Here is a 15,400-nt window from a genome sequence, read left to right as displayed (position 1 = left end):
CTACATGACATCATAACAACAGTCTGGACCACTGGACGGGTTCCACAGACTGTAACAACTACAGGGGCATCTCACTCCTAAGTGTGCCGGGAAAGGTCCTGGCAAGGATAATTCAACATCGCCTTGCTAGGCACACTGAGGAGAGGCTTGCGGAGCCCCAATGCAGTTTCAGGAAAGGGCGGTCCTGCACAGATGCCATATTTTCTGTCCATCTGCGACAACAGAGGTGTAGGGAATTCCAACAAGACCTACATCTCTGCGTTATTGACCTGGTCAAGGCCTATGATACCATCAGTAGGCCTGGGCTCTGGGTTGTTCTTCGTGCTTTCGGAGTCCCTGACCCTCTGCTCACGATCATTAGGAAACTACGTGGCCGGGAGTCGGAGCCATTCCCTGTACACCTTGGGGTGCAACAAGGATGTCCTCTGGCTCCCACATTATTTAACATCTATTTCGACCACGTAGTTCGTGAAGCCTTCAATAGCTGTACCGGAGGAATTTCCATCTGGTACAAATAAAATGGGAGGCTGATCGATGTCCGGGTGCGGTCAAGGGATGGCTCCCGATTGCTCAACCATGTTATGTATGCCGATGATATGGTAATTGCTGCTCACTCAGAGGAGGAGTTGGAGGCGCTGCTGCTGAACCTGGAGCTTGCCACTAAGAGGTGGGGCCTTACCATCAGCCCCACCAAAACTAAGCACCTGCCTGGGTATTTTGTACCATCGGGAACTCCACCCCCACAACTCCCAATTTGTGATAGGGCAGTTGTGGAGAGAGTGGAGAGTTTCCCATACCTGGGCAGTGTGCTCATGACCAGCTCCGGTTTAACAGCAGAGGTCTCACTCCGAATCAGTCGAGCGGCATTATCTTTTCATCGGTTGCGTAACACTGTGTGGAAGCTACCTGTTCCGTCGCTCCACACGAAGCTTCAGGTCTTTTCGGCCACAGTCATTCCCTCCCTTCTCTATGCTTGCGAAACGTGGACCCCCCTAATGGAGCATCTTAACCAGTTAGAAACATTTAGGCTGGCCTGCCTACGATCCATACTGGGTTTAACCAGGCTGGATTGTGTGAGGAGCTCACAAATCCTTGAAAGATCTGGACAAAGTCCCATCGGTGAGCTCCTCCAGCAGGCAAGGCTGCGTTGTCTGGGTCATGTAGCCCACATGCCCAGCCACCGCATGCCTAAACAGCTTTTGTTCGGCCGGATCGAGGGAGCTAAACGGGCGCGGCACGGGCTAGAGAAGAGCTGTAGTGATGTGATACAGGAGGATGTGGAGCGGAGTGGACTTGCCGATGACTGGTACCAGCGGTGTCAAGATCGGCCTCTGTGGAGGAGGCTCGTGAAGGACGCTACTGGGCAGTAGCCCTCCAACAACAACGGAGGGTGGAGGAGCGACGCTCACAACAACGAGCGGAGCGCCGGGTGGCTAAAGCACAGCAAGTTCGCACAGTAGGGGGCACAGGTGGTGCATCAGCCAGTTATCTCAGTCAGTCGACCCATGGCACCTGGGTCTCACCCGGGACCTCCTGCCAGCGGGCGTTCGACACTTCACGTGGCCTCAAGGTGCACATTGCCTGGCACAAGCGTCGTGGTGACGTCACCGCCACTTAGAGGCGAATGGCAGTTGTTGTTGTTGTAGGTGTTCTGGCCAAAGCATGTTGGACAGGTGTCCCTCGATTTACCAACGTTCAATTTACTAAATTTCAAGTTCACGCAATTGACATTATGTACACTTTTTGAGTAACGAAATCGAATTTGCGCGTTAACGAAATCAAGCATGGAGCACCCGGGAGGCTGCGTGATCCATCCGCGACTGCGTCACGGTGTCCCCACGGTGTCCCCACAGTGCAAAAGCAATGCCTCCACATCATTTCAACATGCAGCAGATCTGTTGGTGAGTTCCCTGAAAAGGTTAATAGTTTTCGTTTTAAATTCATTATCATTTAATCATATTCTTGGTTCTTTCGGTAAAGTCTTGTCTAACTGATCTAGTTCGGTGCGTATAAGTCTGATTTTCTCTGACATAAGAGCTAAGCTAGTTCTGGAAAGAATTCGTTTCGCATTAGAAGAAGTTACAGCAGCAGAGGTCAGTGTAAATGCGATTGGTATTACCCCAGAGTTGCGGCATCTCTTCAGGAAGGTGAGAGACTCGATCAGCTGAGCCTTCTTATCACGGAGTTTGTTGAAGGATCTCAAAGTTATGTGGAAACCCTCCCCGTAGAGGCGGTTAAATTTTGATTTAAAGCTTTCGTGACTGCAGGGATTCATATTCTTGGTTCTTTCGGTAAAGTCACATAGAAGGGAAACAATAAAATAATGAAAATACAAAACAATAAAATTCTCACGACGTTTCGACTGCAACACAATTATTTTATTGTTTTCCTTCTACGTGACTTTACCGAAAGAACCAAGAATATGAATCCCTGCAGTCACGAAAGCTTTACATCAAAATATAATTGAATCGTTTAAATATTTACATTCATTATTAATTTTTTGATTGTGAGAAGTTATATAGATGTATATTTTAGGCTAGTAGTAGAGTTGTAATGACTGTCCAAAACGCATCCCTAATTTTTGTATTAAATGGGAAAAGCCATTCCGATTTACGAAATTTTCATTTTACTTCAGGCGTGTTGCTGCACTAACGGAAGTCTAGATTTTAGAACATGCCGTACCGGTGAAGTGGATTAGATAACATTTTTTACTGACACGGAATGCTCCAAAAAGATGGGATGGGTGGAGGAAGAGATGTGTACTGCAATGCCTTTCCACTTCCTCATTCTGAGGTGCACACAGGTGCGCACAGGTGTGCGCGTAATGCGAAACAAGCTGAATCTTAAGCGCAGTCAAACTGTAACGCAGAATCTTGAAAAGGACTGCAGCTTCAGTGGAATGCTTTTTCTTTGATCGCAATTTGAATCATTAATATATTAAGAGCCACTATCCAAGCATGCTTGGAATCATATTGAGACGAAAAGAGGAATGCTTGAACTCAAAAATATATGTAGATAAAATACTTAACTCAGGCTTGAGCAGGACGCGTCGCTAGAAGGAATGATGGCCGATGGTCAATAATAGTGACGGAGCAATGAAATCGGCTCGGGTGCAGGTGTGAGGTGGATTATTATATCGTGGAAACGCGGGAGATGGTGGCGGCTTCGTGAGGCCCTCATCCAGTAGTGGAATAACCGTGGCTGAAGATGATGATCATCATCATGGTGAATAGCCGCTGATTAGCGGAGTGCAAATTAATGCAAACTTTGGATGCTTGTGCAGCTTCAGAAAGTCCCCTTGCGCAGGAAGCTTTTATTTGGCTTTTGCGGATATCATACCAAGGGGATCGCTTTCAGACGACTTATGTGTGTAGAATAAGGGTGAAAGTATTTTGTGATTACAATGTGGACTATCTTTCAATTCCTCTGAATGTCAACAACGCGAGATACCATCACATGTAAACATAAGACTGTCTGTTCAAGTAGCAATTTGAACCTATCACATTTCTTACATGACAAAAGGAGCATTTGCACAGTGCACAAACTGCTTAGTAAAGTAAACAAGAATGAAATATTGAGTACGAATGAGTCTTGGTGAACAGCTGCACTTCTTTGCGAGTTTACTTTTGTTCAATTTTGCTTGTTTATAAACGCACTGCTTTTGTGTGAAGTAGAGGAGCTCTTGAAGAATAAACTTCAAATTTTATCAAATAAAAATAATGACCATTATCAACTCTGCTCTAGCCACTGCTGCATTTTAGCCTCCGCAAGCCACCGCCATCTCTCACGGTCTCACGATGCAACATTTCACGTGGCATCTGCACATGAGCTGATTAATCCCTCCATCTCCGCAGCAGACATCCTTTAAAGCATGTTCCCTCCTTTGGCTGAAATCCATCACTAGCCTCGACCACAGGCTGAGGTTGTAACGTTCTGAACCACCCCTACTAGACATATATGAAAAAGAGCTCAATAGCTCATGGGATTCCTCCAGTATAAATAAATATTCAGATTCTGAGGACAAGGTCCAAATCCATTTCACTTTCTTATTTACCGTAATGATCCAGAGGATATAGGCAAGAATTGATGAAGGGGGGGTTGAGGACTGGTTAAAGTTGCACTCGCCACTGATGTTGACCATGGCTGGGATTCAAATGCAGGTGGCCGGGTTGAGAGTGCGGTACACGAACCACTGTGCCACTGATCCACGAAAGGAGCGACATATACAACATCGCCGATGACTAGCTTATAACAATAATTCGTATCTTGCATTTAATGCACCTTAATTTGCTGTGAAAATTGGTTCCACATGAACACATTGTGCTGGTTTATCGCTGGAGACTAAGATTGGGGCGTTCTCATGATAACGATTTGAATGCCGTCGTTATCGTCTCATTACACCCCAGGAGCCACTTGAGGACATCACGGAGTTCTTATCGACGTTTGCCGTTATTTTACAAACACATTCTCTACCCGCTCTCTCTCTCTCCCTAAGGCAAACAAGGACAAGCTGTGCTCGCATAGGTCCACATAAACAATATCTTTTCATCTCCACTAAAGTTTGGTTTAACTTCTATCTCCACGCCATGCTGGTTTTGCTGACCAAATGCACGTGGAATTGTGGAGATGTGATTCTTTTGGTCATTCGTGTATGAAGTTCTACATGGCTATGTTACGCATGGGCATTGTTGAACCGTACTTCACCACACTGGTCAGTGTGGTTCAGTGAAGGAGGAGTCCAGCCACTTATATTCGTCACAGCCAGGAATTGAACTTAGGTGTGAACCGATGAACCTCATTCCATTATAAACCCACATCACTCACCCTACCACCACATATTGTCATGAACACTGCTCATTCTCTCGAGGGATAATGATAGACCGCACTGGGACGAGACATTGAAGAGGTGACCCTGAGTATCATACCACTGCTAAGTAACTAGCTTCAGAATAAAACTTGCACGGTGGATGCAGATAGAGTGAAGCTGCAGTTTACGAGCGTATTTGCTATAGGAGTAACAATTCACCCCACTTCCCTCGCCCCTCCGCCATGCACAGATAAAAAAAAAACATTGAATATTACACATGCAATCCATATGCATGGAAACCTATTGGTTTCTTTGCAAGTTCACAGGTCTCGATCCCTATTTTAGTCCGTGCGTTGCCCATGTCTATCAGTGACTCACGGATAGAATGTCGCCTAGGTGCCAGGCTACGAAGATGGGAGGTAAACATTGTACAGGGGGCCCCCCCATTGCATTCCTTCCACCACCAGGGCCCACGCCAACCTGGCTACATCACTGGGCCGACCTGCCGTGAGTGTTCCGTACTTGCCAATGCTGTATATTTGTTCGTGTTATTTTTTCCGGCCGAGGTGACCGAGCTCACCTCCTTGTGGGGGTCACGGTGGGCCTCCAGAGTCCGGATCACGGCGACCTCCACATGGCTTGCGAAGGACTCGGGCCGGTTCAGCGCCATCTCCCGCAGCACGTGCAGCGCGAGCATGCGCACTGTGTGCTGCTCGCACAGAGCGACAGGCGAGAACACACGTGTACATCACAGGATGCCCCCATCACAGGATCTCTCATTCTCACTCGGAGAATAAAATATGTTCATGTGGTAGGGATGCTGCCTTCGTGTAACGGTTAAAAGGCAGCCGGTTCAATCTCCTGGTGCAGCAGTCATGACGATGAGCACATTTATCAACTTCACCCACCCCCGTCCCCCCTGGCACCTCTGCCCAGCCAGCAGTTTAAATGGATACACCACAGTCAATTGGTAGGTCATGTATGGTGGGGTAAAGCGTGGGTAGTCCCACGCCTTACGTCTTCCAAGACGTCTGGCCAGCATAAAAGAGTAGGCCAAAAATTCCCTCTCGAGGGTAACTGGAGAGCTCCCTTTGGTGGAGGCCCTTCTTCCGGAAATAACAGCACAGCACCTTTATACTTTTTTCAGATTCCTGGTATGAAGCAAATCCATCTCAAACGTACAAGCTTGGGAGCAAATTGGAACTTTCTCCATAGTCTCTGGCGCACACAACAAATCCTAAGACTGGAGTTCCTGTACCTTGACTACCCCGTTCCCCCATGCCCGTTATTGCCATGCTCCATATCCACATGCCCCATGTCTCCATCTCCCACATCACCATGCCCTACATCATTGCATCCTGAATTCCCGTGTCCCTGTGCCATCCCTATGCTCCATACCCCTTGTGTCCCCCCGCCCCCCTGCCCATACACACACCACATTCTCCCCCCCCCCACACCCCGTGCCTCCGAGACACTCACATCAGGATCCGCGACGGCATCGGTGAGCGTCAGCAGCAGTGGCGTGGACCCGCTGTCAGTGAGCCAGCCATCGTGTGCCAGCCTCCACAGGTCCTGCAGTGCGGCGCGCATCCGCTCGCCTTGCCGCTCGCCACCTTCCGCCCCACTCGACAACTCCCGAAGGATGTCGGGCAGCGCAGCGCTCCCGTCTGCCACGTCCCCTGCGATCGCGACGACCGCGCGGTTGTTCGCTCATCGCTCATGCCCTCCCAACGCCGTCCGTGTCTACGGCCGAGCGTACACCCCCCCCCCACCCCCATTTAACCCGATCGTTGTTTTGGGGGTTTTTTTCTTCATTTTTAAATAAAGAGTGGGTTGTTAAGAATGAGTAATACAAAGGCGGCTTAGAGGTCGGAGCGCCGAGATGCCTCCACTGAAATCCAGGGTTCAAATCCAGGTAGCCGCTTATGATTATACCGGGTTCTCAAGTATGGTGAGGTCTCATCCTGGTCACCAATGACCGCACGCACAAAAATCCGTTCACGTAAAAAATCGTTCTACGCTGCGTCTGGCTAAATTCCACCTCTGAGAATAAAAAAATGTGAGTTTGACTGTAATGCGACAAACATTACTTTCAGTGGCAGAGCAAGGTGACCTTCAGATGACATGTGGCCGAGGTCACATGAAGGCGTCTTTGAGGTAGTTCTAGGATAACTGCTTCTGTGCACTGCTCTGCAGATCTAAATAAATACTTTGTCTACTGGCATGACACCAACAGCATATTAGGGATAAAATTATTGAAAATTTTACAATTATTGAGCAATGCATAAAAAAAACAAATAAAAGTTTTCACACCATTACTAGCAATCACTAAATCCACGTGTCAAGCAATTCTCTAATTTACTTGAGGCAAGACCACAAATATATAATATTTCCACAAGGATAAATGAGAGCTCCACATATGGAAACGAGGCAAATTCACAGGGCCTTAAAAAAAAACCCAATGAAATGTAGCCTGCTCATTAACAGAACAAGCCCACAGGCCACCACGTGTTGAAGGGGTCAAAGCAGGAGACAACAATGACTTTAAGCCTTTGATCTGTTTCAAACACAAATGCCCCCATTCGCAAAAAAAACACAAATTGCTTCCAATTCAATGTTTCAACCATATAACTGTACACACTGTGTCAGAAATTATCTGTGTATCTTGTCTAAAAGCGAAAAAGTTAAAACTGGTGAAAGTGAACAAGGGCATTCAGGGTGAGGGTACTTCCTTGTTTCATCTCAAAATACCACTGGAAAACTTAAAATTGGCACTATAACATGCTGTTATTTTTTTACCAACCCATGAAAGCCAAAGTTCTTTTGAGCGGCGCTGAACTTTTGAACATCAACAAATATTTAGTATAAACACTGTAGAAAATATTTTAGTCAGGTCTGGCCCTTTTGTCCTGAATGGGTCAGTGGCATTGAAAAACATATTGCTCCGCACCCATGAGTGAGCACGTAAGCTCGCTCACTGGAGCGCGTGAAAAAAAAAGCGTTCCACTTTATCTCGCCAATTGACACGTGTGTTTGGCAAGCTGTATGGCCAGCACCCCCCTCCCCCATCACCGCTCACCCCCAAACCCCACCAGCACCAGGCTAAGCCCCTATGCAGGAGGGGCCCCACAAGGCAGCTGGGTGATGGTGGGTGGGTGGTACTTATTTTCACAACAAACAATGGGCTTGTGTTTATGAGGGCAGGAATAGAGGCACGTGGCACTGCCTCGCAGAGCGGAGGCAATGGAGCCAGGCAGAGGGATTGCGCAAGAGGAGAAGAAAAAAAAAGCCTTGATGGAAATGTACTCACTTGCATGTCACATGCCAGCCACAGTATTGCTCATAGTTTGTACTGAATTTATTACGTCTATATTTGTTTTAAATGGCGACATGACATTCGATAGTTAACCTCTTTAAATTACAAGTGCACTTTATTGCCACTGTTTTTTTTACGGAACGGTAACCACGGACGACTTTTAACAATGAACGCACGGCATTTTTTTTTTTAACAAGCCGGACCTGATTGAAATCAGCGATCTCTCTTCTCGGCCGACTCATTCAATCAGGAGTTTGTTAAAAGGAAGTGCTGCCACGCTCACAATTACAAAACACGGAGATTAGCCGTTGACGATGGTTATCGCGTGGCTAAGTGTCGGCGAGCGGGCGGGTACCGGGCTCGGTGGCGCACGTCGTGCGCGCGTGATCGTGCGGCGACGCGCCGTTCACGGTGCCCGTAGCCGTGGCGATGCTGGTAGCGCTGGAAGCGGCGCTGGCGGTGGTGTTGACGGCGTTGGCGGTGGCGTCGTCCTGCGTGGGCGGTGCGGTGGCGGTTCCGCTCGTCGCCGTCCCTCTCGTAGTTGCCGCAGCCGCCACCACAGGTGCCGCTCTGGGCTGGGCCGCTACGAGGGACGGACTGTCGGCACGATCGGCTGAGCAGGGCCCCCGCACGTCCGTGAGGGAGGCGGCGAGGCCGTTGTCACGAGATGCCTGCGCTCGCAGCGTCGTGAGACACGCAGCAGCAGCAGCAGCAGCAGCACTAAAGCCAGCATTTCCTGTAGGTTTACAGAGTCATGCTGTGCAGCTCTCTAATATGTACCGCATGTTGTTTGGCACCTACACCAGACACCAGCAAACAACCGGCAACACAAAATATTCGAAGGAGAACCATGAGCTGTTCCATTCAGCACCTGAAGAAAAGTGTGGACCAAAACATCAGACATCGTGTGGAACCCCCATGTGGTCCAACCCAATAACACAACAGAAAGGTCCCTTGGAATTTTTCCAAAAGTGTCAAGCGTGGGGTGGGAGGATGACTACGAGGTAATACAGTGTATATAATTAAACGTTCTAAAGTAAACCCTCTAATGCAAGACCAAAAAGTTCCTTAATTGCAATGGGACGAACATTACTAAATTCAATTGCACGCACAGACACACGGCTCGAGCGAGTCGTAAATGCTTAACCTGCACTTCGGCATCAATTATTTACACTGCCCCACGCAGCGGGGCCACAAATGCAGCGAACAGGCATCAAATGTGGTGGCACCTCCCCTAGCATTACCGTGCGTGCGTGCGTCAATGGGAATGCAACCGCATATTTGGCACGAAGCGGTGTAATTTTCCAATGCATGGAGCTCTACACAAGGGGAGGAGGCTCAGGGAGACTGTTAAAACCTCGCGATGCGAGCCCTCAGGTTTTCAAGCGTGATCCCTTAAAGCCGCGATGTCACTGGGAGGTGGGACGCGAGGCGCGTGGCACGTGCTGTCCTGGCAATCGGGGCACGCCCTCGCGCACGATTCATCACTCCTCGTCAGCGTGCCAAAAAACCGCACGGTACACGCGCGGTCGTGAAATGCATCGTGCGGGAGATAAGCGCCAAACGACATTCTTCCACTGTGCTCGCTGGCAACAGTGTCCATGTATCGCCGCAATTAATCTCGCGATGCACACAAACTAAAAGCTTGCCAGGTCAAACCATGTTTGCCCTGGATTATGGTGGATTCTTGCTAAATCCCTCGTCGAGTCACGGAGCCGAGGCAGGATGTATCATCCCCATGAGCTGACTCCAGTGGTAGTGACTTAAGTAGAGATTTTCCAAGGAACACTGCAACCACTAGATCGTTCTGGTTTACAGTTATTCACTCCGAATTAATTCAGAAATCCATACTGTTCTATATTCATTCAGGCAGGTGGTGGAGTGATGAGACTGTGTGACTCACGGTGAGGTGTGAGGTTCAGTTGTCATTCAGGGGCCAAAGCCGTTCATCTTTTCCAGATTTTTAAAATTAGGATCACAACTTTGTGGGAAGTTAACAAGTGGTGTTCTATGGACAGACTTACTGCTGCCATAGGAACGAGGAATATCCACCACGATGACTCAGGCATATTTTATCAGGAAACCGCTAATTATTTGGCTTGTTATGATGGCTAACCCATTGATTTTCAAATGCACAACAAAATGGCAATTAATCGATAAACATACCAGCATCTCAATAAATAGAAATTGGGTTTCCTTGAAGGCAGAGTGTTTGCCTTTGAGTGCAGAATTCACAGTTATAATCCAAAACAAATTGCTTCAGGAACATTATGGTTTAAGTTCATCATCCACCAATGAAAGCAGACGCAAACCATCCCATGACAATGCACACAAGAGCAGTACATTATATGCCAGTGTGACAGTCAAATTATAAGAAGTTTGCCTATTCAGGAATGAAAGGTGGTGCTGATGGGTAGGTGTGCATTGTAATTCAGGATAAATGTGTCATTGAATACGTCGGGTCTCTGGTAGACTGGAGGAGTAGCCACAGTCATAACAAGAGGTATCCTAGATGTGGTGTGCCGAGTGTGGAAATATTTTCTGGGTCTCCCACCAGACAGACCCAACTGAAATGAATCTCTGGTTGGGGTGCTCGTGTGGCGAGTGGCGCTTATGGTTGGGGTGGACGTCGACGCGCTTGCAGTGCGGCTGCAGTGCGGGTCTCACAGCGTCGCTCTCCTTGCACGGCAGCCGGCTCGCTGGCTCAAGGACGTGGTAGCCGAGCTGACAGGCAGCTTCGGCAACGCTGCGCAGCGCCGACTCGTCATCTTCCCGTGGCGCCGACTCCGCCTCCAGATCCGGCATCAATCTGCCGCACGCGTGCAGACAAGCGCACGTGCACGCAGACAGCATTACGGTGCAGAGGTATAATTTCTCACCAAATATTTGCTCGGTCGACAGTAGACTAAGGGAAGTGGCGAGTGACGAGTAGCCACAGTCAAAGTTAAAGGTATACTGGATGTAGTGCACTGGATGAGAAAATATGGACCGACGATTGGCAGGCTAAGTTGAAGATTAATCCCTGATTAAGGCAATTTCAAGACAGGCAACAATGCCAATTATTTAGCCGGGACAGCCTTACCGTGTCTAAAGGTTTGGTTTCAGGAAGAACCTGCTAGGGTTAAGATTTCACTGCACATGAGTCCCAATAGGCCTTTGTGTCTTGAGAGAGAATTCTTTTGCACCTTACGAGGTCAGCTGTAGGTTTTGCAGTGCCTAGAATGACTTAGTAGGCCAATCCTTGCCACGGCAATTGCAAGTGAATGCGATGGCAGCTCCAGAGGTACAGAAGAGGGAGTAAGCGCCAGCAATCAGCATGCCTCATTGTTTTTTCTTGCATTTTATTTATATTTCATGCACCATACAGGTTATATGGCTCATTTTGGCCCAAAAATCCACCCACGGACAGCTTTGATAAATAGAGATGCCAATTTCCACTTGCGTTATGTATACATGGATATTTACAGCTCTTTTCTAATCCACTGCTGGATGAGGGTCTCCACACGCCGTGGGGGTCGAGGTGATTATATGGCCATAATTCACCACTTTGGTCAGTGAGGGTTGGTGAAGGCAAGTAACATAGTCATGGGGAACATAGAAATAAACTAGAGCAATGGATTTTTTTATTTACTACCCACCACTTAGCTTCTTTGGTTCTTTCAGTAAAGTCACGTAGAATGAGAATAAAATAATAAATTGATAAAATAAAATAACACAATAAAATTCTCATGACGTTTCGGCCACAACACAAGCGGCCTTCATCAGGTGAAGGGACGAGACTGTCTGATGAAGGCCGCTTGTGTTGTGGCCGAAACGTCGTGAAAATTTTATTGTGTTAGTTTATTTTATCAATGTATTATTTTATTCTCATTCTACGTGACTTTACCGAAAGAACCAAAGAAGATGAATCCTTGCAGTCACGAAAGCTTTAAATCGAAAAAAACCACCACTTAGCTGTTATGCACTTCAGTCACCCATACAAGCACGACTCTCCTGGCCCAATGTTGCTTTGCTTACGAGATCTTACAAGATAGGGCTCATTCTGGGTGACTGGGTCAAAGGATCCATGTCACGTATGCAGGCAAAAATAGACTGCAGTAAAAACACTGCAGCAAATTATTGTGTGTTTTTTACCACCATGACACTGATGCTTGTAAACATACACAAAGCTCGCACGGTAAAATGTAAACACATCAGCATAAAAAATAAATGTGTCGTTCCACTCCTATTATCATTTTTTAGAGTAAAATGCACATGTTGCATCTTACTCATGACCTCATAAATAAAATCATATCCACACACATCGAAACTTCCCTTCTCTGTGTCCACACGCTACTGATGGATGCAATTAACTGCACATCTCCAATAAAATAACACCTGATATCTGCAGAGTGATTCATGAAAATACGTGGATAACGGGATGAATTTAGCACTCCTGGGACACAACTTCTGGGTGACTTGTACATGGATAAATGAGGAAGGACGGGATGAATTTGCCCCCATTTGTATGTCATCCCTCTGGTCTGTGACAAGACGTGGATAATGTATGTATGGTGAACTTCTTTCATACCGTAGCAAACCGTGATAACCGATGTGCAGGGGGAAGGACAACAAAACTAAACACAAAAAAAACAGTTCTGAAGAAATGAGTATTGAATCTCGAACATGAGTTTTCAATTTATAGGAAGAGATGCATAAGCAGATAATGGAATTCATCCCAGATCAATCGTGGTCTCAGGTAATAGCGATTGAAGCTAACAGGGCCACGGATAGCGGGCAGTTCGCTGTAATTGCTTCTTCTTTCATACGGCACAGTGATTGGCAACGTTCTATGTTGACGTCAACGTTAGTGAACCATTTTGGGGCTGCAGGCGCGATGTTGTGAACGTCTGAGATATCTCGAACGAATGACTGAAGTGGGCACCGTTGGAAGATGCAATAATCTCCATATGCATTATTTTGTGCTTAGCAGGCCCAATACCTGCGTGACAATTATCTCTGAGCCTGAAGATGTCTTCCGCTCTAATCATTTGGGACCACCGTTCCGCAGTATGCTCCCCCCCCCCTCTGCAAAGATCTCATTCTGCTGAACGAGCGTTTATTTTTTAAGCAATCACGGGCGTGATCTTCATTAACCTCGACATTGTTTACAAACGCTGAGTTTTGACAACACTGCTGCTACTATCATTACGATTATCACTTGTGACTCATGACAGATTGAGATGATAAAAGTGAAACAGGTATGACAGTTTTCTGAGCAAGTGAATGGGCCGATTGTGGGATAACAGTATCCTGTGGTCTTATCCATCTTACGAATCCATGTACCGATTTACAAGAGGCACCCTGTTTATGGATTAGTTGTACCAGTCTGGAGGGTGGGGGGGTTATTTTACAATACTTTACCACGTGGGTCAGTGCGGGCTGGTGATGGGAGGGATGCCGATGGCTTGGAAAGCCCTTCATCCAGCAGGAGATGGACATGGCTGATGATAATGATGTTGTTTATGTGTACGTTGTATTCCATTTTCTGTTTGGTTTGCACCCCGGATGTGGAATTTTATTCTTACAATTTTTTTTATTTTACCAAGTAAGGCCCACTGAGCTATCAGCTCTTTTTCAGAAGGGACCTGGCCTTCAAATGATAGCTCAACGAAGTTGTTTATCATGTGGAAATGTATAGCAGCCAAATACTCTAAACGCATGTTTCTGAATGTGGAGGGAAAAAAAACGGAGGACTCCGAGAAAATGCAACCCGACCACGGGGAAAAGTTCAAATATACAGGTGTCAGGGTCGAACACACGACCTCCTGTATACCAGGCGAGGAAGAAAACATCGCCACCACGGCACCCCATAATATTAGCGCAAAAGCATGACCTTGCTCACTTAATATGAATGATTCAACATCGATCACACCGGACTTAACAATTAGTCAGGTAAATATCTCTGCCAATGACATAATCACCTAGAATGCACCTAAACTCATAAGATCTCAATAGATGATGAAGATCATTATCTCAGAAGCTAAGCAGGTTTGAGCCTGGAAAGTGTTAAGTTCCTAACTTTCCCATACGTGATGCTGCCATGGGATAAAAATGGTTGTTAATGTCTGATGATCTGTAATCAGTACACACCTTCTTACAAACAAATAGTGATGACACTGTTTTACTCCACAACGCTGATTATTTTTCGATTTGAGTGTAATTCTGCTCTACTGCTATAAATGCCCTTGAAGTAAATGCCAGTGGACGCTCATCTCTATGCCCCTCACTCATACTGGTCCCCGTGGAGAAATATGGTCAAATAACCTCAACGACCCACATGGCATGGAGAAACCCCTCATCCAGCAGTGGATTGACAAAAGGGGTGCACACACATACACAAATATCTCTGCACCATTTAAGACTTCTGCATGCCAAATTCTGCAATGTGTAATTAACTACCCATCTTTGTGCCAAATTCAAATATAATATAACACTTCGTTCCACTCTGTCGTACCAGATGCAAATGAAATTAAAACTTAAAATGAAAAAACAGCAAAGAGGACTCCTGTGCAGTTGGAAGGGACATTGGATGGAAATGTACTGGCAGGTAGGAGTCGGCAGTGGCACGCAGAACTAAATATTTTGAAGGGAGCAAATGTTTTTTCTACCAAGAGTACGATGTTGAAAATCAATTCTCATTAATTCAGATTATAATGTTCAACGTTGCACCGTTGAGCATCAAAGAGCCCCTGGCACGCTGAGGGTGAGGAAGGGGGGGGCTGGTGCCGGTGGGGGTGGCTCACCTGGGCGAGAAGGTGCCATGCGAGGACACGGTGGGTGATGAGGTCGGGCTAGCCAATGCCAGCGCGGGGTTAAGGTTCACCACGGTGAGCACGCCGCCAGCTCCACTCTGCGACACAATGACGAGCAACGTTACGACACCTGGGCCGTCATCATACCTCATCGCCAGCCATGATCAATCCACTGTTGGATAAAGCCTCGCCAAACCATCGCCGTGTTTTAGGGTCTCATGATGCAACGATCCACCTGGACCGCAGATGCACACAGCCTGAGTGGGTATATGTTCAAAATAAGAACAGTTTATTTTTTTTTACTTTGCACCTTCCTTTAGGAGATTAACACGATAGTGCACTGTGACAGTGTATATCTGTTTGCTGGATATGCCTCATGGGGAGGTTAATCAGGCAGAACCAGCACAGCACAGAGGGCTAATCTACAACATTATTTTATTGTTTCCCTTCTACGTGACTTTACCGAAAGAACCAATAATATAT

At 47.0% G+C, this 15,400-nt stretch overlaps 1 protein-coding gene across 5 annotated transcripts in view; it reads right to left on the bottom strand.

Annotated features, from left to right (window-relative positions):
* Window positions 1-15,400, bottom strand: part of LOC116940979 (CLIP-associating protein 2-like) — a 79,785-nt gene that overhangs the window by 22,492 nt on the left and 41,893 nt on the right. For all 5 annotated transcript variants that reach the window (XM_032951460.2, XM_076066119.1, XM_076066120.1 and 2 more), the window contains 5 exons: window positions 14,909-15,015; window positions 10,791-10,932; window positions 8,479-8,794; window positions 6,287-6,486; window positions 5,388-5,516 (listed from right to left, as the gene is read on the bottom strand). In XM_032951460.2, the coding sequence (XP_032807351.2) occupies window positions 5,388-5,516; window positions 6,287-6,486; window positions 8,479-8,794; window positions 10,791-10,932; window positions 14,909-15,015 (894 nt within the window). The remainder of the gene's footprint in view (window positions 1-5,387; window positions 5,517-6,286; window positions 6,487-8,478; window positions 8,795-10,790; window positions 10,933-14,908; window positions 15,016-15,400) is intronic.

Source organism: Petromyzon marinus, chromosome 10 (assembly GCF_048934315.1).
Source record: "Petromyzon marinus isolate PM22_M1 ecotype Great Lakes invasive population chromosome 10, UKy_Petmar_22M1.pri1.0, whole genome shotgun sequence".
Lineage (NCBI taxonomy): Eukaryota > Metazoa > Chordata > Hyperoartia > Petromyzontiformes > Petromyzontidae > Petromyzon > Petromyzon marinus.
This window is presented reverse-complemented; position numbering and strand designations above follow the sequence as displayed.